General features: G+C 42.8%; 2 protein-coding genes across 4 annotated transcripts in view; one reads left to right on the forward strand and one right to left on the reverse strand.

The window, feature by feature from the left end:
* Positions 1-22,430, forward strand: part of NAA16 (N-alpha-acetyltransferase 16, NatA auxiliary subunit) — a 366,631-nt gene that overhangs the window by 101,632 nt on the left and 242,569 nt on the right. The gene's annotated exons all lie outside the window — the stretch shown is intronic.
* Positions 10,121-22,430, reverse strand: part of VWA8 (von Willebrand factor A domain containing 8) — a 174,965-nt gene continuing 162,655 nt past the window's right edge. For all 3 annotated transcript variants that reach the window (XM_052705551.1, XM_052705550.1, XM_052705552.1), the window contains 4 exons: positions 22,224-22,382; positions 13,841-13,939; positions 12,524-12,762; positions 10,121-10,590 (listed from right to left, as the gene is read on the reverse strand). In XM_052705551.1, the coding sequence (XP_052561511.1) occupies positions 10,482-10,590; positions 12,524-12,762; positions 13,841-13,939; positions 22,224-22,382 (606 nt within the window). In that variant the 3' untranslated portion in view covers positions 10,121-10,481. The remainder of the gene's footprint in view (positions 10,591-12,523; positions 12,763-13,840; positions 13,940-22,223; positions 22,383-22,430) is intronic.

The following is a 22,430-nucleotide window of genomic DNA, read 5'->3' on the forward strand; positions in this document are numbered from 1 at the left end:
TCTAATAGGCCAGTGGATCCTCAAAGATGTGGTGGAAGGAAGGAATGATTCCACATCCCTCTGGAATCTGGTGTAGCTGCAAAAGGTGGCTGCTCTCTCTCCATCCTTCACTCCCCTCCAGGCCTTGGATCAGCATCACTGACTGTAGGAGCTTTCTTCATGGCTGCATTTCTGCTGGGTTAGCTCAGTTCTGCAGCAGTGACTGCTGGCAGCCCTGGGCAAACCCTGAGCTGCTTTCAGAAGGGACACAGCAGGTAAATGGGGCTGCAAGGAGGGCTGCTCACCCTCCTTGCTTGGTACACATCAGATGAAAGTAGGACCATTTTAGGGGCCATTTTACTCTCTCTTACTTACATTTTACATAGCCCCATCTGAATCAAAGGTGAGGTGAGAGCTAACCACTCTGCGAATTGTTTAAATCACATTTAAACATTTGAAGCTGTTTTCAGATGAAGTGCAACCACAGAAGCAGCAGAAGCCACGGGCTGTGACTTTACAACCTGAAATAGCTCTGGCAGGAAGGATAAACTGTCTCATTTTCTTCAGCCAGCACCACTAGCTCATGCGGGACTTTGTCCTTGACTAGGAAAAAATGAAAGGTGTTGAAGAGGGTGAAGAGCTTTTTCTTCTTCTTCAGGCTGTGGAAAGAGAAGAGTAATGAAGCTGAGCTTTGACACTGAGTCCCAAAGGAGTCTGTGAGTGGTACCGGTTCGACTCAGCTCATTGCTCCCTCATTTACATTCGCGGTTTAACTGCACAAAAATTGCAGTAGCATCAGTCAGGAGTAAAAATGAACCTAGCATAGCTCAATACTAAATTAGATATCCTGCTCTGAGAGGGTTTTTGGCAGCGTAGAGAGAACACAGGAAGGGGACTCCATCTAATGGATGAACTTGTTCCGCATGGAGAAAGCTCTGGGGAGACCTCACTGCAGCCTTACAGCACTTGACAGCAGCTTATAAGCAGGAGGGGGACCGACTTTTTATACAGTTTGACAGTAATAGGACAAGGAGGGATGGTTTTCACTAAAAGGGGGAAATTTAAGTTAAATATTGGGGAGAAATTCTTTGCTCAGAGGTGTGGTGAGACACTGGCACAGCTGCCCAGAGAAAATGTGGATCCCCCATCTGTGGAGGCGTTCAAGGCCAGGTTGGATGGGACCCCGGGCAACATGAGCTGCTGGGTGGCACTGCCCATGGCAGGGGGTTGGAAATGGATGGTCTTTAAGGTCCTCTCCAATTTTAACCATTCTATGATTCTAATGGAGAGCCTGATCATCCCCATTTCACCGTATACAGATGAGTTGCACCAGTATTTTGCTATCCCATTTCCTGTATGCTTGTGTGACTTTAAGTAATTATGCCTCTTACTGGATAAGTAATCTGGTATGTTAATTTATGGCATATCTTGCTGCCTTTGATGAGCTTTTCGTGCTGAGTTTGTTCCCTTGTTTTTTATCTTCTGACATGCAAGTCCCTGCCTGATAAACTGACCTGACAACTAGATGCTTGTTCTTTTACACCAGAATCCCAAATTATCTCTTATGAAAGCTGATATTGTCTTACATCTCCTGAATCAAATATAAATGATGTTCTGTCCTTGGAAACAAAGCCGTGGCATATTCAGCCTCCTCTTCCCCTTCTATGCACAGAAATCCTCCAGCACCTTCTCCAGTCAGCCTAATGGCTGCTTGGAACTTCAAAGCAAAATGGAGAAAAAGCTTTCCAGACCTTCCCAGCAACCCAACTGTTAAATTCCCCATCTGGAACCAGTTTCTACTGGTTTTACAAGGCTAGGAAACACTTAGAAACAGGCGGTCCAACACCTGTCTCTCAATTGTAGTGACATTCAGACCACCTCAAGGTCTTCGAGGTCTTTGAGGGCATGCCTGACTGAGCAAAAGCAAGCAGTCGTGGTGGATAATATGAAATCTGGGTAGAAAATCAAAGGAGAGCTATCCAAATATTTGATCATGAGGAAGTTGTCCTAAAAGTGCCTGGGAAATACCTCTGATTTCTACCAAAGAAGTACTGTTGGGTGAGAAAGGTTGAATGGCAAAGCACCAGGAACGCACATACTTAAACCAAAAATCAGGCTAACTTTAAGAACAGTGACTCTGTTTCACCTGATTCATTCAGGTCAAATTGTCATCTGTGTTTCTGTCTGCCTTCCCTAGACATGAAGTTTTTAAGATACTTAAAGCTATGACGAGTATTTAAAATACATCAATGGGATGCCAAACTGCCTTGAAACTGATTTCAGAGATCAGATGTCTACTTTGCCTAATAAGACTTCGGTAGCATTTTGACCATTTAGTAGCATTTCCTTTTAAGTGAACTTCCATTAGTCCTGCCCCACACTTTGCGTCCTGATTCGCCCATGACATGATCCATCACTGCAGTGGAGGAGTGGAGGTGCTTGTCCACCTGCAAGGATAGAGCCTCAAAAATCTCCTTGATGGGAAAGATCTGTGCTGAGGAATGGAGAGCACAACACAAACGGGAGACTCAGTGGTAAAATTATTGCTTTTTCCTGCTTTTGACAGGCTGTCCAACAGAGCAGCTGTCAAATCTGTTCCGTCTGTGCTTTTTGTGTGGCGTTACAAAATTAGAAAGTTGTTTTCCAATGAACATTACATTACTGAAGAATAGAAATTAAAGTGCCTTAAATAGCACTGTGCTTTCTAACCCCACAAAGAGCGGGCTGAACTGCTGGAGATGCCAGCCCAGAAAACACGGCATTTCTTTGTTCGCATCTGATTATCCCACAGCTGGTGGACTAGGAGCACAACTCCCAGCTTTGCTTGTGCTGCTAATTTGGGATGAAATGGAAACAGTGATGGGCTGCGAGCGGGTGCCAAGGAAGATCTGAGTCCTTTGACCTGCTGGGCTCAATGGGGCAATGATTTTCTGAGGAGAGGTATGGAGAAGACCAGGTCTGCAAATGAAATTCAGAAGGGAAAAATTATCTGAGAGCCATGAAGGGTACATTGCTGTGTCATCTCAGGAGGGGTAAAGAAATCCCAGTTCTTTCTCTTGAAGGATGGCTTGGTCTCCCAGTGCTGTTGCCACCCATGCCACCACAGTGGGACAGTGGCAACTGAGGTCTTCAGGCAGCCACCTCTGCATTGTCTACCAATCCTGAAAACAGCATTTTGGTGCCTGCTTTGGGCCATTCAGCTACAAGAGCAGCCGAAGAAGCTGATGGAGATGATAGTGCAGATCCTTGTGCCACCCAACGTCAGGAAGGGCAAATCACAAGCAAGGTGTAACTTCCCAAAGGTATCAACTAGGAAATGATGGCCAAACTGATCCCAAACACTCAGAAGACATTGTTAGAAGCCTGTTACATTTAACCTGGTGCACCATATCCTACCTCCCTGTCTGCTGTCTGGATGGCTGATGTCTCATCTTGAAGCTCAGAGCTGCACAGCTCAGACCATCCACTTAATGCAAGGTGGCTGAGGGCCATGCTGCCTTTACTGATCATCAAGTGAGTTCTAAATTAATGACTATTAGAACCACAAGTGGTTCAATGCAGTGATTGGTGGAACGCTGGCAGCATCAAGGGAAGTGGAGACCCAGCACATGGCAATCAGCCCCTTCCCACGTGGTCCAGGTCCATCCCAATTGCCAGATATGAAGAGGAATAGATGGACCAAGTGAATGACATGCATCCATCAAGATGGAAACTTGGTATTTCAAAAGGGGTTTTTTTTTAAGCCATCAGATCATTGATTCCAGTTTTGAGAAAAAAAAGACTAAACTTTGACATTCACTACTTAGCCAGAGTGAATTTCTCACATTCACACACATGCTTTTGCTAGAAGAAAACTGTCCAGAGAAACAATGTGCCCTTTGTTCAGGGCAGCCAGTTAAGCTAGTTAATGCTGCTTTCAGCCTCCTCCATGGGAACGGAAAAAGCTTGGTGACCTTTAGTTGTGATGCCTGCCATCTAGCTCCATCTCATTCTGGATTGGGGTGGTGGACAGGATGCCTGTCAGTGCTCTGCAGAGGTGCATTTGGTTCATGGAGCATATGCTGAGCAGGATGAGGCCAGAGCCAGAGCTGGAAGGGATCTTTTAGGATGTCTTTCAACCTGCATGCTTGGACACAGGCATTCTTGGCTATTTGCTTTTGTCTTTGTCTTTCCATCAACCCCCATTTCTTTTCTTCCAACCTTCTTTCGTTTATGTTGTCTCTCACTTATCAAAATGAATTTTCTTCTCTTGCTTCCCCTCTTTCTTGTGCATTGTTTTTTTTCCAGAGAACCCCAGAATCACGTGAGCAGGGCTGCTACCCACCGGCTCAGGATGCCCAGGGCCCCATCCAACCTGGCCTTGAATACCTCCAGGGATGGAGCACCACAACCTCTCTGGACAGCAATGCCAGTGCCTCACCACCCTCATGGTGAAGAATTTCCTTCTCATACCTCATTTAAATCTCCACTCTTTTATTTTAAAGTCATTCCCCCTTGTCCTATCACAACAGGCCCTGGTAAGAAGTCTTTATCTATCTTTCTTGCAAACCCTCTTTAAGTATTGAAAAGCCACAACAAGGTCTTACATAAAGCTATAGGAATTGCTGCTTCCTTTTTATATTTCAGCTAGGAAACCCCACTCCCAAGGCTCACTTTACATGAGCATAACCGCTGCCACAGACAAAGGATGCTTCTGAATACCACATGCCACTGACAGTTTGTTAACAGGTTTAACCACAGGTGAGCTGTGCATCTGGATGATCCTGAGGAAGGAGCAAGGGTATCGTTTAGAATAGAACTATGGAATCATAGAATCGTTTGAGTTCATTTGAGTTAAAGGAAGGGACCTTTAAAAGTCATCTAGTTCAATTCCCCTGCAATGAACAGGGGCATTTAGGGGACTTGTATGCACTGATGATGGGGATTTAAGCTCTGCACGAAGCAATAACCCATTTACCCAGGACTGCTGGAAGGATGGGGCACTGAGGGGAGAGGATGATTACGGAGCTAAAGGCTGACAGGCTCCGAGCTGCTGTCAGTAAGTTACAGCGCCAGAGCCTTCCAGCTTGATTCATGCAGACATTTTGTTTCTATTATTTTGTCATCCCAAGTACTGGATTAACTGCATGAAGTATCATTTAAAATGCTATCTTGCCCATTGGCAATATTCTTCTCCTGCTGAGTTGTTTTGCCTACTCATTAGCACATGGATGAAAATTCACAGCTGATCTCATAATTAAAACAGAGGAGTAAAGACTGCTGTTTATGTTTTCTTGGCATCATAAAACTTACTAACTTCTTAGGAGCTATAATATCACATATTAAAATCCTAGTTAAAGGCATGCTCGATTCCCAGCTTCCAAAGCCCATGCCTGGGTATGCCAGCTTCAGCTCATGGCTTGAGGAAGGACACAATGAGGCTGTGAGCCCCATCTCCTCCCATGACACTGGGGTTCAGCCTTCCCTGTTCCTCTCCCTGTTCCTCCGCTGGGAGGAATGGGGCTGTGGGCAGAGGGAGGGATGCGTAGAGCCATTTCAGCTCTTCCAGACACTGACCACTGCTGGAGCAGGACAGCATCTGCAGCATCACACACACACGGAAAGGCAAGATTCTCGCTGTGCAGCTCATGCAAAAACCAACAGGAGCATCCCTACATTCCTATCCTCAATTGCGTGTCTCCAAAACCAAAACCTGATTCCATAACCCTCAGCTGTGAAAATCTAGTAGGTGATCCTAAGGATATAAAACCAACCCAAGCTGAAATGCAGATGTTGGTATGGTGCACAGAGCGTGATTTAGTGTAGATAAAAGAAAAAAGATCCGCAAGGCCATCCATTGCATCGCTCTCCCTCTAACATTTTCCTAACCAAATAATGATGGTTTTGGACCTTTCCCAAACCTTTTGCTTATAACACTGTCATCTTAGCCAGACAGACCATTCAGAGAAGTTGCCATAAAATACTCATTGAATGATTTTGAAAAGTCCATTGCCAAGAATGGGTTTTATATCAAGTCCTGGTATAAAATGTTTTTTATTATTTTTATTTTTATTTTATTTTTTTGTATTTGTGAGCTGCATTACGTTTTTGGTTCCCTGTGAATGTTTCATTAAGGGGTTCCAGGCACATTAAAATTTTGGCCTGCACCAAAAGGCAATAACTAACTCGTATGCATTTGAAAAATACACAACAAATGTGGTATTCAGGGGGCAGCCTTCTTCCAGTCCAGTTCCCTCCATCACTTATTGATATGAACAAACCTCAATTCATCCTGAGCACGTGCCTGGGTTAGAGAAGAAGTTTATTCACTCTCCACTGCTGACGGGGATGCTTCAGCCTTGCACTGCTCAGCTCGTCCTCATGTGTCCATAGGGGCACCTGGCATCATAATCCTCACCTTCAAGAGGAACACTAACCCACCATCCTCATCCTGAAGAACACTGAATTTTCAGATCTTCCAACATGCACTTATTTTCCAGAAAATTCAACTGACTTTAAAACATTTTACTCAGCACTGATATTGCTCATGTTGTCACAACAACCTCAGAAGCAAAGGCACTTTTTCTTGCTAAGGGAATTTGTTGTTTGTTTACTTTGATGACACTGTATCTGCTTCTGAATTGATGCATGAATGGTGAAAAAGGGAGATCTTTTCTGCCTTCAAAGGTTAAAATGCCTGGTGCAAAGCCCAGCCCCTAGACGATGAAATCCATGCTAGAGTACCTCTCCTATGAAGAAAGGCAGAGGGAGTTGGGCTTGTTTAGCTTGGAGAAGAGAAGGCTCTGGAGAGACCTCACTGCAGCCTTCCAGTATTTGAAGGGAGTTTACAAGCAGGAAGGGAAATAACAGGATAAGGGGGAGCCATGAGCTCCCTTCAAGTTCTGTTTGCTCTCCTTGGTGCTGACAGAAAGAACAGTAAATGATAAAATGCAAAAAAAGAGGTCAACATTCCAATTACAGAAGCAGAAGTAGATAGGAGCTAAACAAGAACTTCCTTCCCACCTACAGCAGACAGACCTATTCACACTCAAACGGTTTTGAATGCACTTTCAGCCTTTTCTAATATAGAGCTTCTGTACAACAATCACATTTTCAAGCCAGCATTCTGGGTTCAGTCCACAGCTAGAAATTTCATATTTATTTTTCAGCCAATAGCTTGAACATGCTCACTTCTACAAGCACATTATTTATTAATCAACACGATAATGTGCAGTAGTCCAGCACAACAGCAAGGTTTTTTTCCTGTTTTCTGAACCATTTTCATTAATTGTTTTATAATCACTAATAAAAATGAAGGTTTTTCGTAGAAGAAGAGCTCTGGCTTTTTTGTGTCTCCCACCTGTACTCCCAGCTGGGCATCAGGTTGGTTTTAATTTTTAAATACAGTATCTAAATCTCCTGTTGTACACTGTTTGCGTGAATAATACATCAGTGTATTTGATCAGCAATTATGACCTTTGCTCTTAATTTTATCATGACAGCTACAACCATGCTTAACATTTGATGTCTGCAAAAAGATCGAAAGGGGAAAAGCAACTGCTGGAGCCCAGGCTTCCATCCCTCCCACATCTCTGCTCACACCCTGTGTCCACACAGAGGCACCTCGGGCTGCTCACCTTCTTACATGGAGGATGTGCCTGGCTCTGACTGGAAGCACATATGCCTGGGCTGTATCTATATATATAGATATATGTATATATGTGTAATGTAGCTGTATGTATATATCATAGAATCACAGAATCATGGAATCACAGAATGGCCTGGGTTGAAAAGGACCACAATGATCTTCTAGTTTCAACCTCCTGCTATGTGCAGGGTCGCCAACCAGCAGACCAGGCTGCCCAGAGCCACATCCAGCCTGGCCTTGAATGCCTCCAGGGATGGGGCATCCACAGCCTCCTTGGGCAACCTGTTCCAGTGCCTCACCACCCTCTGTGTGAAAAATATATGTTTGCTCCTGGGTTAAACAGTAATCCCAAATGACTGTATACTCCTACTAAGTGAATATTTAGTAAGAATAAACATGACATACATACATAGAACTAGACAAAATTGCATTATAAGAGGTAGTTAAAATTGTTAATGATTTGACTGGAGCAATGAAGGCAGTAGTGACAGTGACACTCCAATGGATGGTCCTGTAGGATTAGATTAGCATAAAAAAAGCCATAATAAGCAGTGAGAGAAAACATCTCCATGTACCTGCAAAGGAAAAGGCACTGGTGCCTGCACTGCAATGAGAATTCACGGTCATCACATTACTCCTAAGTATGTTACTAATGAACAAATAAATGCATATTAAAAACCACTGGTCTCAGGGCCATGAAAGGACAGTGTTGGCTGGATGTTCCTGTAAGCTGAACAGTGAGTCACACTGCCAGTCAAAGAAGCCACCCTGCTGCTGTGTGAATCATAGAATCATCATTACAATTGGAAAAGACCACTAAGATCAGCTAGTCCAACCATCAGTCCATCATCATCATGCCCACTAGCCACATCCCTCAGTGCCACATCTACACATTTCTTAAACACTTTAAAATCTCGCCAGAGCAGGTAAGAGTTGCTTACCCCAGGGAAATCTCCCACTGTACTGGAACAGCTCAGAAAGCTGCTCTCAGGTCAAACACGGCCTGCAATAAGCGTTAAGTGTTCATTCATCCCTTCTCCCCTCAGAAAGCACCAAGAGCAGCTTTCCCACTGCCCCCAGCTCTCTACAGAGCCTGCCTATGGCCATATCCTATGAAATGTGAACCCAAACATAACAGAATGTCCTGACAAAGAATAAAGCTTTGAAAGATGGCCTACATACTGTGACACTAAAAGTGATTTATGGGGTTACCCAAACAAATGGAATTTATTGTAGAGCCTCTCTGAAACAACATTAATTTTTATGATAATGCTAACAGTAACCTAGGAGGTGTACAGCCCATGTGCTAATTACTGTCCAGCAATGCTTCCTGCCTGAAGGCACTAAAGGAATTTCCACTATAATCATGTTTACTAACAGGATTCCTAATATGCCAGCTCTTTACTGCATGTAGTATCTCAAGCCATGTTTATGGGACCAGGATATTTATGTTTTGATGTGTGCTTCCCCTAAGCAGCCTGTGTGTACGTGAGCATGTCTATGTGTGTGCATTTGCCCCAGCCAGGATCAACCCAGCACTCCCCTCCTAACTCCCTGCAAACAGGAATTACGTCTTTAACCTCTTTGTTCTTGTGTACATGCTTACCATAACAATCCCAGAAACCTCTGAAAAAGGCCTTCTATCATCCTCACACATCCTCCTTTCAGGACATTTTGGGGCACACAGGGTAAAGCTGCCAAGAAAAACTGTGGGTGCTGTGGAACCCCAGCTGAGTTAAATGATAAATTGAATTCTTCAGGTATTCCTTTGTTCTTGATGCACTGCAAGATCTCTGTTCTTTAGTATGTGGAGATTATCACCTCATAGGACAAGCCAAACACCAGCCAGCTGAATTATAAAGTATCTTTACAAATATCCTGGATATTCAAGAACTATATGCCAACACAGATACCTTGCTAAAGTGAAAAGAGCTTTTTTTTCCTTTATAAAAAAATAACTTATTTTCTCATGCCTAGATCTGTCCTTCACTTTCATCTCCAAAGGATCCAAGCAATGCAGATCACGAAGGAGCTCTAGCAAAGTGCTAACAATTTTTTGTCTCCCAGTCACAAGGTACTGAGGCCATCTCAAGGACTCCGGGCAAAAGGAAAATAGGATTTCATCATCCATCATGCAAAGGAGATGCTGTAGTCGCCTCTTCCTTGGACATGCTGGCAGATGGGCTCTCAAGACCGTTTTGAGCCCTTCCCCTTTCTTTTCACAGGCAGAACTGAAAGAGGCATTTATTTCCCTACTCAGCAGCCACTTTCTCTAGATCTGACATCTCTGAGCACCGAGCCTGATCAGATAATGAATGTTTACATGTGACAGTCAGTGTTTGCAAACTGCCCCATTGTTCCCAGCCTCCAGTGGTGAAGCCCCAGTGCCCATTGGGACAAGAGAGCAACAGCAGAGGAAGGAAGAGTTTCCTTCCTGATGAGAACAGCCCTGATTAAATTGGAGATGGGGTTAACTACCCATTCAAACATATACACACAAAACACTGAAACAGATTGTCTGGCTCTGCATTGTGTAATATTATCTAATCCCAAAGAACCATGTTAGTCAAACCGTGCCAGATGATGCTGCAGTGCTGGCAACCCATCAGCCAGAGTAATGATCACAAACTGTACTTTATCTTTTGTCCCTCTGGAAGAACATCCACTCTGTTGCCAGCCTGAGGTTTACCTCAGCCTCACTGCAGTTCTTTGAACACACAAAGTTGGTGGAGCTCTAATGAAGATTGGGGCTGGTTTGCTGATCGCAGAACAGGATGTATTTTATTAACAGCTGGTCGTCCTTAGCTGTAGAGTTCGTATCTTCAGCAGGAGTGGATTCTTTCTTTGAATTCCTGTGCCATGGCATTGGCACTGGTTAGGCACTTGACAGCATGGTTGATGTGAAGATCTGCTGTAAAATCTGAGGGATGTCTTTGGTATCCATGGCAATAAAGGAGCGTCCTGCTGGCAGAGTCCTCTGCAGCCTGCAATGCAGAAGGAGGGACGAAACAGAATTACCATTTCCAATTACATCCCCTACTACAAGCAGGAGCTCCTTCAGAAGGAACGTTTTCCTCCTGAATACCTTGCCAGCACATGTCATTTGTGCTGCTGTCACTGTGCAATTAAAGGCTTGGGAAAGCAGCAGTGGGAGGAAGGACTGAATGCAGTTGGGTCACAGGTCCTTCCAGCAAGACAAAGCTATTTCTAGTTTTTATTCACATCCTCTTTCTGACATGCATAACATTCATTTTGATTAAGGTACCAAGTGTCTCGACAAGGTATTAACCCACCCTGTGTTCTGATGGCAGCAAGGCACATTCTCCAGAAAGGCAGATATTTACTTACTCTAAACACCCTGGTTTGATTGAACTCACAGCTCTTTCAATTCAACACATCGAGTGATTCTAAATGCGCTCTTTGTATTTCCTCTTCTAGACCACAGCAGATTAGATGGACAGATATTTCTCTGCAAATATTAGCCTGACACATTCTTATTCACAGCTTAACCTCCCTTAACAAAAAAACTAAACAAGACGTACTTCACTAAATCCATCTCCCTCGTGTCCAGCCAGCAGGCTTGGAAGTGATTTTCTCACTGCTTTTTAAACAGGTTTTAGTTTATGCTCTGCACCATTACTCCAATGATAAGTTAAGCCAAACTTTTAAAGTGAGTTTTTAAAAAGCTGCTACAAAGAATTTGCTTGTCCTTCCCCCACAGCAGTTACAGGAAGGCTTTGTCTAATGCTGCCCTTACACATACACAGATGCATCTTAGTGACAGCATTGTGTGCATTTTCCATTCCCAGTGAACTCGGCAATTACAAGATCTCTCCTTACACAGCAGGATATGGTCAATGCTTTTTTTTTCATTTATTACTAGCAGATGTATAAGGGCATTCTGTAACTGTAATCTGCCAGAATGGTGGTATTTTATAGTGCACAATGCAGCTCTGATGCACAGACCTGCAGACTGGTTTAGTGCTGGCAGTGCAGCTGTAACTTTCAAACTCCTTCAAACCTTTGCTGATTGAAACTACATACTGAGGGCCAGTTCCCTCTGGGGCATGCCTCACTCTCCCCCTGTCAAAAATGTGATCAGAAGCAGAAAGAGCAGAGTTATTCTTTGTGGCTGCAGCTTCCTGTTGTGTGTACTGCTCCTCAGTGGACGTGGAACATCAGCTTGGGCAGAATTTCCTTATTTTCCCTGTACCCTGAGAGTTTCAAGTAGAATTATGTAATAGCACTAAGTGCAAGCGTATTGGCTCAGACCCTCCAAAGAATTTAGGTCTCTAACACAAGGGGAGTATCTGTGTCAATTTTTTGGAAGTTTTAAAGACTTCTGAACTCCAGCTTTTCTTGCTTGCATGACTCCTGCTAGGCCAATATCCATTCACACCTTACACCACGGTCACTTACAAAGGAATGATGTCTCTGCCAAATCCTCCAGGAGGAAAGACTCAGGTGTCCCTTCAGATGCTCAGAATGCTCTGAACCAGCAGGCCACAAAGGAGGGTTGCAAGGACCCACGACCCAATCTCCTCCTTGACACAAGCTTTGCTTCTTTCTAACACATCAAAAACTACAGTGGAGAGCACCAGCACGGACAACTATACCTACCTTCACTGTATTAAAAGCATCTCAGCACAGCTGAAGCTGGCAGAGGGACCCTCTGGGTCCCTCTGCTCCATCCCCTGCCCCAGCAGGGACACCCAGAGCAGGATGCCAAGGGCCACATCCAGATGGCTCTGGGAGATCCCCAAGGAGGAGACCCACAGCCTCTGGGCAGCCTGTGCCAGTGCTCCATGACCCGTCCAGCGCAGAAGTGCTTCCCACATGCTGTTTTCTTCTAGCACAGTTTAGCTTTATGATGAATGGAAACAGTTATATTAGGAATATAGTAAAAAAAAACCTTACCTATCTGCCTGGTCTCCTAAAGACCCTATAAATATGGCAAAAGCATTGACTTGTGTGTTGGTGGTCAAGACCTGGGCAAATCTTGATGGTTCAATGCCGTATCGCTCCAGATTTGCATCACTCAAGACGATAACAAAATACTCATCAGCATCCTCCTTGGCAATTTCCCGAATGGCGTGCTCAGTGCCTTCCAAGGTATGATCTCCACTCATGCAGAACTGAGCATGAGCATGCATGACCTGTGTGCACAACATAGCCAAATGCAAATATGTAAGAGGACTTCATGAATAAACATTTATTTTGGCATGGAAGGAAGCAAATATTGGTTTGTGATGTATTAAGGGATGCACGTTCAGAATTATGGCACTGCATCAGGTACCACAGAAGATGCAGCTTTTTTATGTAATATGCTGTATTACATGGTGAATCACACACAGACAGAATTAGCACTCAAAGGAGTGCAAAATACTTTGATAAGCTGCAGTCTGAGTACTTTTATTGCTATATATTTCAGAAAGAAAAGAGGGCTTAGTTCCTTAATTCTGCTCCCACCTGTTTATAATTTGCACTGGACTTTCAAGTTCTAACAGTGTCACGGTTAGTATCAAATATCTGACTCCTAACAGTGGCAGCAAGTTTCACAAATGCTGAAACACTTTGTTTGAGGTTTTATGACAAAAATACACTGCACTGATGAAGCTGCTACCTATGCAGAGAGCAAGGAATTTTAGGTACTAGAAAATCCAGCCCTTCTAACCCAAATATTTTACAAATATTTTTTGAAGGAAGCTCACAGTTAAAATGTATCAAGCTGCCAAAATAGCTAAATCCTGCAATACACTTGATTTTTATTTTTATTTTTTTTTTTCATACTATTGCAGTAAAATGTTGATAAATACCCTCATTTTGCAATTGTGATTTACCATGTTTTCAGTCTGCCATGTACCACAGTAGCAGCAGGATACACTTTCCCACTGCTACTGTGACATGCTAATTCCTGAAGGTACAAGGCTAAACTAATGACCTGGCATCCCTTTATGGTTCAAATTATCCATGCTAGTAGCATCCCCCCATATTCTTTAGGTAGGACTATGTATATCACTGTATAATGTTTGGAACTTCCAATTCCCCTTGATAAGCAGTCAAAATGATACATTTATGACATAGCAGATGAGAATAAGGCAAATCTAAGCTCCATTATTTTGGCACAATCTCTGACAGGCTCTGCTTCAGCTTGCTGCCTTCTTATCTGTCTTTTATCTCACTCTAATGCTTTGTAGTCATAAAATCCCAGCATAGGTTGTTAGTAGGATTTACCTTAAGAATCTCTAATCTTTGCTTATTGTTCTTGGGAATTTTCCCACTCTCAACCAAGGTGATGTTGTAGCCATCTCCTGAATGTCCAACAATATCATACTGCAAGAAAGAAAATTTCATCAGTTATCTGTTAGTCTCACTTGGTCTGTGGGTCACAATGATACAAGATAGATCAGAGGTGATTTCCTTTCAACAAGAAAACCTGAATGCTCTTTACTGCTCACGTTTATGAGCTGCTGAAGGGAACTCCTTGCAGTTTCTCACTGACATGAAAACATGGGAGAGAATCACAAAATAATGGAACAGCTACTTATTTCTATGGCCCGTTCTTTTTACCTCACTCCACCAACTGCAGAGCGGTGATGCCCTCTCATACTGTCCACTCTTTTCTTTTTAAGCAGCCATGTTCTTTCTCTTGGGCCCAACAAACAGTGCATTGTTTGAGAGCAGCTCAAATGTCAGATTAATTGTTTTCGTGACCTCATTCTGCTCTGAAAAAAAAAAAGCACTACCAGCCTTCTTTTTTTGTAAATCAGCATTCCCTATAGTTGTGTGTTACTGATCAGAACCATTGCTAAATGTATGTAGAGCAGTGAATTCTAAGAGGCTCTGCTGTGTGTACAGCATTCCCTCCAGAAAGAGGCTGCATGTAGAGCTGTGCTAATTCAAATATCTCATTGAACAAACAATGTTATAGTTGGAAGGCTTTTGCTTTATGTGAGAGCTACAAGAAAACCAAGACAAGCTGAGTTATGGCAAGGTCCTGCCCTACCCTTTGTGTTGTGAATGTGGCAATCACCCCAGGGGAGAATTCAGCTGCAGGACAAAAGTGGATTTAAGAGCTGTCTGCACCAAGTGATGGAGCACAGTGCATGGATCCTGAGCCTGGAGAAACCCTCAGTGTCCCACAGCTAGTGTGACCTGCCCCTGGAGCATGGACATGCCTTTTCTCCCCCCTGACCAGCGGGTGCTGAGCTGTCTCTCAAGGAGCTCTTATGCAATATTTTGCCTTTTTGTTACCTTCTATTCATGCAGTGCTTGGAGGTCCCTGGCAGGTTCACTATCCCTAATTTCTACATAATCATGTGGTGAAAGGTCTTGTCCTCAAAGTCATTCTGCCTTTTCTTTCCCATTGAAGATAATTTTATTTGGTGCAAGTCAGGTTGTGGAGATTAGAGAAACAGCATTCAAAAGCTCTTTCAATTTGTTTCCGTTTTGCGAATTTACTTGAAAATATATCAAGATTAAAAGAAAGCTATAGCAGATGTAATATTTCTAAACATGACACCTCCCTCTGCAAAGCAACACACATGCCACACACTATAGGTGTGCTTCACCCAGGGTCAAACTGTTTCAGTACAGCCTCACACAACCCAGACTTTCTTCCTCTGAAAATCACCGAATCACAGAATGGCCTGGGTTGAAAAGGACCACAGTGATCATCTGGTTTCAACCCCCCTGCTGTGTGCAGGGTCACCAACTACCAGAACAGGCTGCCCAGAGCCACATCCAGCCTGGCCTTGAATGCCTCCAGGGATGGGGCATCCACAACTTCCTTGGGCAACCTGTTCCAGTGTGTCACCATAAAAACCTTTATACAATATAGTTTCCAGGTGTTCCCACATCATTCTGTTCCATTGGCTCCAGCTCCTGTTCTCAGCTTGTCCATATCTTGTATTTGCCACCCAGCCTCACGTAAACCTTCCTGTCTGCCACACACTTTCTCTTCAAAATGTCCATTTGCTTGTACACCCTTTCCTCACCATTAACTCTTCAGACTCTCTTTCCTGATGAATAGTGTTTCTGTTGTCCCCAAACTGGAGTCTTTCCAGAGAAAAGATAATAGTAAATGAAAAGACACCAATTTTGAGAAGATTGTTAGGATTACATTCAGCTCTCTTTGCAAAGAATACAAGACTAAACCAAGAACTTAAAAGAGCACACGGAGCACGCACGTGTATTGTTTTACAACAGTATTGAAATCAGAGGAACTAAATAAAGCACTGGCTCAATGGAGCAGAAAATATACAGCACTAATGTGGTTCTTATGTAACGTCCACAGATCTTCAGGGTAGGCTCTTAAATTATGAAACCCCACACATCCTTTGCTGAACAGTTCTTTATTACCCTTAAAATCAACAATGTGATTATGGAAACCCAAGTGCTGTCTTTCTCCCTTGCAAAGAAGAAGTTTGACTGCTTTATAGTGGGATCCTGCCCAACATTTCATGGGCTTCATCCCCAAGGTCCTTGTAGTCAGGCAGAGCTCATGGGAGCAGGCAGTGCTTTGCTACTTGGGAACACCATTTTGGTCGTTGGCACACCATGATGGGCGGATTTCATCTTGAGAAGGTTGGGTTTGAACTTGGTCTGACAGTCTGTGCGAAAGGGACGGCTCTAACTCTGGATGTGGCTCTGGGCAGCCTGGTTTAGTGGTTGGCGACCCTGCATATAGCAGAGGGGTTGAAACCAGATGATCTTTGAGGTCCTTTTCAACCTTCTATGATTCTGGGATTCCAACTCCTGGTTCAAATCCAGGATTTACCCTCATGGATTTACAAATCCATGGATTTACCCCCTCTGCATTTCTGCACAAGGAGGGAATGCAGAGGCTGGATACTATAATGCAAACTATTTCAGGTGTGCACAGCTGTTCACCCGGGAACATCAGGTCCTGTCTGCTCTGACCTTGGCCACCCATTCATTGTTTTCTGTGTGTGCCCATGCATGCGAGTACATATATTTAACAGATGTTATCTGTTTTCTTGTTTCTTTGCCAACAGTTCACCAAGCTGTTTATGATTTGTTACAGAAGTGTGCAGTCAGGCAGCAGGAAAGAAGTACTTTCTCACTTCCTCCTGGCTGCTGCAGGCTGGGTCAAGTGGAGCCTCCCCAAAAGCAGAGTCAAATCCTACCTTGCCTATGCTGTGCTGTAGTCATCAGCCCTACCTTGTGCTGCCCTTCGCACCGCTCTCATCTTCCTGAAAGTCAACTCAGGGACCAGAAGTGGCCAAAAGCTCAATAAGAGCTCTGGGGAGCTGTGAAGCCTGATGAGTATTCATCCAGGCTTTCTTTCTCCTTCTAACTTGTGTTCTAATAAAACAAACCCTTAGTGTTCAGTGCTCTCCTGCTGTGAAAGGACAGCTACAGAGCCCTGGCCAGCTGGGAACCTCAACTACTAAGGGCGCGTGCATGCTTTCTTAAAACCAGAGGCACTTTTCCTTGCACTTGCAGTGGGGCCAGAACACAGCTAAAGAGAAGCACAGAGAAAGGACCTCTGAGAAGCAAAGATCCACTGCAGTTTTCTCATAAATCTCCTTGGAGAATTTACAAGGATAAATTTAAAAGTGAGAGATGAGCTGTGATATGAGCTGAATGGAACAGAATTTTATTTTGTTTTGCTTTGTTTGTTTTTCACAAAACAGGGCAAGTACAGGCTCTCAGGACAAATCTAGCAGCAAAATATTTGTTTGCTACAGGGCAAGCTTAATTGAATTAATATATTGTTGTATACAGTGGCTTGTTTTCTGATAGCCTCAGGTACACTGAGCCAATAACTGCTCCGTTCAGCTCTGGGTACCCAACATGTAAACACACTGTATCTGCAAGTACCTTAATTTGACCATTCTTTCTCACTGGTTAAAACAAGCCCTGCTCCGTGGCTACATTTGGCACTGAATAGATGGCTGCTGCTGGATAACATGGAAGACTGTGTCTTCTGCAGCTGCCGTACTGAAAGCTGAAAGAAGATGCATGCTGGATGTAAAAGGCAGTGGGAATTAGACAGGCCTCTCCTGGAGGGCCACATCTTTACAAACTGATCTCTTCTTTGGACAACATTGAACATTTTTAAAATTTTATTTCAAGTCCTCTGTTTGTTATTTAAAGGAAACTACTCTGCCAAGCATGTGAAACATTTTTTCTTTTCCTGAATTAAGAGTAATGAGGTAATTAGGAGTAATAAGATATGAGGTAATAACAGTAACAAGAAATTATAGGTAAATTCTCCAAATGGAGAATGCTGAACTTGGCTTATAAAATCTGCATTTTTTCCTTTCATACCACTACAAATACGATTTCAAGCTTTTCCTACCAGTTATGTAACATGCCATTCATTGAACCACTTACCATTTTCTAAAGGCTTCATAAAATTGCCACTGTGCAATTTACTGGACATGCCTCCTAAATCTGCCGTCGTGCGCGTAAATGACAGTAATTAGGGATGATATAGAACCAGATGGTTTACATGACAGACATTACACTCTCCCCGCTGTAACAAAGAATGAGCTGCCCCTCTGTACATTTTCAAATAACTGACATGTACAATGAGGCACACAAAAGACGTCAGAACTTTAGTCCTGCAAAGCAACTTGCTTATTATAACTTACAGACAAGTAGGATATGTACCCACACATCTGACGGGGTCAGGTGCATTTGTAGCAACATATTTAACCTCCACCACTAGCATGAGATTGGGAACGTGGCTTCTCTTACCTCAATCACTCCCACTCTTTTCTTTATTAAAGTAGTTCAGGGGAAGCGTGGACGAGATGACAATGAAGGAGGGCTTTGAAACATGGCTCTTAATTTAAGTGGATTTCCTGACTGTAGGATGAGCCTCCCATTTCCCCCTTGACAAGGAATGATTCACTGCCTGCACTTATGGGAAATGGAAAGAGGCAGTTTGTTCTGCACAAGCATATAAAGCTGACAAGTACCTGCTGGCACCATTCTGGCTTTAGCTGTAGATGTCCCTGTTCATTTCAGGGGAGTTGGACATAGCTAACCTGTGAGTGTTCCTTCCAACTTAAACAACTCTATGATTCTATCACATCATCACCTGCTTGGTACAGTCAGATACCCAATATTTAGCTTCTCTAGAAAGGATGAGTTTTTTTTCTCTCTCTACCCTCTTCTCTACCAATCAGACAGACAATCATCATCAGTATTACCAAGGGATATTATGCATGGGCAAAGCTCAGCTGGCAGGACAAATCAACCCACCTCACACATTCACGACCTTATTTAGTGGAGAACAAACCAGGTACCAGTAGAAAAGTGATCTTGAACGAGGGCAAAGAATTGGTTTCAAGAGTTTGCACGGTGCTTAGATAATTGGAGTAGGGAATATTACTGTGAAAATCTCCTTTGAATGTTCCACTTAACAAACCTGATGGTTCCCCAGATTCAACACTTATTATGCAAGAAATCCCTCAAACTCCTTGTTGGTGACAGTGGGATTGAGTGCACCCTCAGCAGGTTTTTGCACGGCACCAAGTTGAGTGGTGTGGTTGACATGCTAGAGGGAAGTGATGTCATCCAGAGGGATCTTAAATGGCTTAAAGAGGTGGGCCCACATGAAATGCAAGGTGCTGCATCTGGGTTGAACCAATGCAAAGAATAATCACAGGCTGAGTCTGTAGTAGATTTAGATTAGATTTTATGAATAAATTTTTCATTATGAGAGTGGGAGGCACTGGAATAGGTTGTCCAGAGAAGTTGTTAAAGACTGGAGTTACTGGTATTTAAAAAAGATCACTGCACCTTACTCTCTGAAGACCTAATTACATTCATTAGAAACAGAGGAACTGGCATTCTGGTGTTCTGGTTATTCTGGTGTGTATTCCGGTTATCCCAGGTGTAGTAACTGCCATAGCAGACTAGACATGAGAAAAGCTATATTTTAGAGATATATTTTAGAGATTTATATTTTAGAGACACAAGTGAATCATGCAATTTTGGTTAAAATCTGCCTAATCATTGGATCATGTAAAGACAAATCTGACAACATAATAAACAGCTTGATTTGTACTCATTTTTGGGGGCAATTTTAACAGCCAGTGAAATTTAAGGCCACATCCTCTTTAGTATTCTCATCATCTTCAGTGAGCCTTGTAATATTTGTGTAGATATGCTTTGAGTGAATGAAATCCCAACGGGACAGCAAAGAGAGATATGGAGGAAGAAAAATACTTTTCTTCCCTTGAGCAAAAGCAGCTCTGAGGTTGACAGAGCTCATAGTAAACCTGGCCAGCCCCAAATCGAGCTGCTGTTACTGGCCCGCCAAAGTCTTCTCTCTAGCGCGAAGAGCGTTTAAATGAAAGAGAGGTTGCTTAGAGCTGACTGAAGTTGAACAGATGTTGAAGCTGCAAACAACTTTTTCACCTTGCTATAACACTCCGTGCTCAGTTTTAAGTAACAAATTAGCCTTACAGCTCTCTTGACTCATAGATTGTGTGGATAACATTGTTCTGGTTTTCTTTTTTAATTCTGAAGTGGATGCTCTACGGATGTTTACAGTGGCATTCTGATGATTTCTGTGTTGTTCTCTGCTCTTTTGCTAATTATTTTTAGCATACAATTAACTTTTTGATCGCTGGTGGTCTCTGTGTTCAAAAAACCATGCAACATAATTACAAAGGTTCTTTTCAGAGCCCTAATAAATCACTCAGAGTGATCAGTGGACAGCTTAGAGTTCCTCACTCTGCATTTAAAATCAAGATTGTCTTTTTCTATTTACAGTACTTTACATTTGATAGCCCAAACATCATCTGCCATTTTATTTCCCAGTCACTACTTACTGCCAGGTCTTTTTCTCTACTTTCTGCCCTTTTTTTCCCAAATAATTTCATACAAATAGTAACTTCTGTCACTTGACTATCCATCCTCTTTTCCAAATCACTTACAAACATACAGAACATCACTGGGAGTGGCACAAATTCTAATGCAGTTTCACCAGTGACCTTCCTTTACTTCCATACTCTGAAAAATGGCCACTTACAGTTGTCTGTTTTCATTAGTTTAAGCTGTGTTCATTTCTCTGAGAGCTTTCCCCTTTACTTCTAAAGCATTCCTATTTCTGTATGAACTGATGGTGAGGGAGGGACCTTTTGGCAAATGCTTTTGGCCAAGGAGACAGTCAACAAACCTTGCCTGTCACATACATATAGATGCTTCAGATGCTTCACTTTCCTTTTAAAAGCCATGTTGACTCTGCTCCAAAATATTATACTTATCCATGCATCCACTGCTTTCGTGGATGATCCTGCATTTAATAATACTAATATGCATATCGTTCAGGTACTCCTGATTTAACAAATACAATCACTTTGTATAATTGCACTTCCCCCATTAGCATTTGTTATTAACATTGCTGTTATCAGCAAGCAGGACCTATATGAGCAGCTGACTCCTTTCCCATTTCCTTCTTAATTACAGTTGAAGTTCCCACATAACCTCTCTAGGCTACTGTACAAACTTACAGTTACAGCATTTTTTCTCAAATAGGAATGCAAACAGAAGCTCACTCTCTCCCCTGCCCATTTTCATGACATTGGCAGGAATTTAATATTTTTGGGAACTCAACCACTGTTTCAGATTTGTTAGAAGTTGGACAATGTGTTCTGAAGTTGAAGGGCAAAAAAGCATGACTGACATAGTACGACAGCACGAGATTTTACTTAGGAAAGTGGGCTAAAGACATAGTGCTTGTCTCATCTTACAGCCTCTTCTCTTACAATTGCAAGACTGAATGATCATTTTTAGAAGATATTCTAGGAGGATAACTCTATATGTTGTGTTCTTCAGAGGAGATTCTATGGAAGAACAGTAAGATTATGCTATCAGAGGAACAAGACAAACCTGACTGAACTGAATTTGGACTAAGCATTACACTAATCTTTACTTAGAAGATTTTACATTTTGTTCTGATGCATTTTATGTCTCATGATTGAGATGCTCTTCAGTAAAGACATCTGTATTTTTCCATAAAACACTGAGTTTGTTGAGAATAAATTCGATTGTCCATTTCTGCCATTTTTAAAGATAAAGAAAAATGCCTGAGGCATTGTTTAGGTTTACACAGACAAAAAAGAGCACAAAATTTATTGACATTTCCTTTGCAGGCTGCCGTTAAATAACATTCTGGACCCAGTGTCTTTCAGCACAGTAAATGGTTTTCTTGCTTTCACAACTGATGGACAAATAAGTTTGGTCTTTCTCCATCACCAAGCACTACTGTCTGTACTCTGGATGAGATGGAAAGGCTGGTCATTTCTGCATGTCCCTAAGCTTATATTTATCTCTGTTCTACAGTCTTAAGTATTTCTGTTCCAAGAAACAAATTAATCGATAAATGCAGAAGAAGGCAGCATATTTCAGCAAAAATTGGAGTCTTAAATTGAATTCTCCCCTGCTGAAGCATGTAATGTTTCTCATCCATTCACTAGTATTGTTTTTCAGTTTGCCAGAAACAGATTAGTGCCTTTATTTCCTTGCAAGAATGAATAATGTCCTTTGGCTAGACTGACCGCTGAAACACTTTTTCCGCTGTTCCATATAGCCTGTGCAATAACCACAGACCTCCTAGCAAAGCTGTAATTACCTTGAATTTGTGCTCATAATTCTCAAAAGCTTCCAAGACCATGCAGACAGCCTCCATGGAGCGCTCCAGCCGTCCGTCGACCCCGTTGAAGCGGTACATGCTTCCAGAAACATCCACCACCAAGCGCAAGCGTTTAGGCTTCTGCTGGGGGCTCCCAGGCTGGCAAGCAAACACAGCAGAAAAGAAAATTACACACTACAAGTGGGA

This window comes from Tympanuchus pallidicinctus, unplaced genomic scaffold (genome assembly GCF_026119805.1).
Source record: "Tympanuchus pallidicinctus isolate F22 unplaced genomic scaffold, pur_lepc_1.0 scaffold6, whole genome shotgun sequence".
In the NCBI taxonomy this organism is placed as follows: Eukaryota; Metazoa; Chordata; class Aves; order Galliformes; family Phasianidae; genus Tympanuchus; species Tympanuchus pallidicinctus.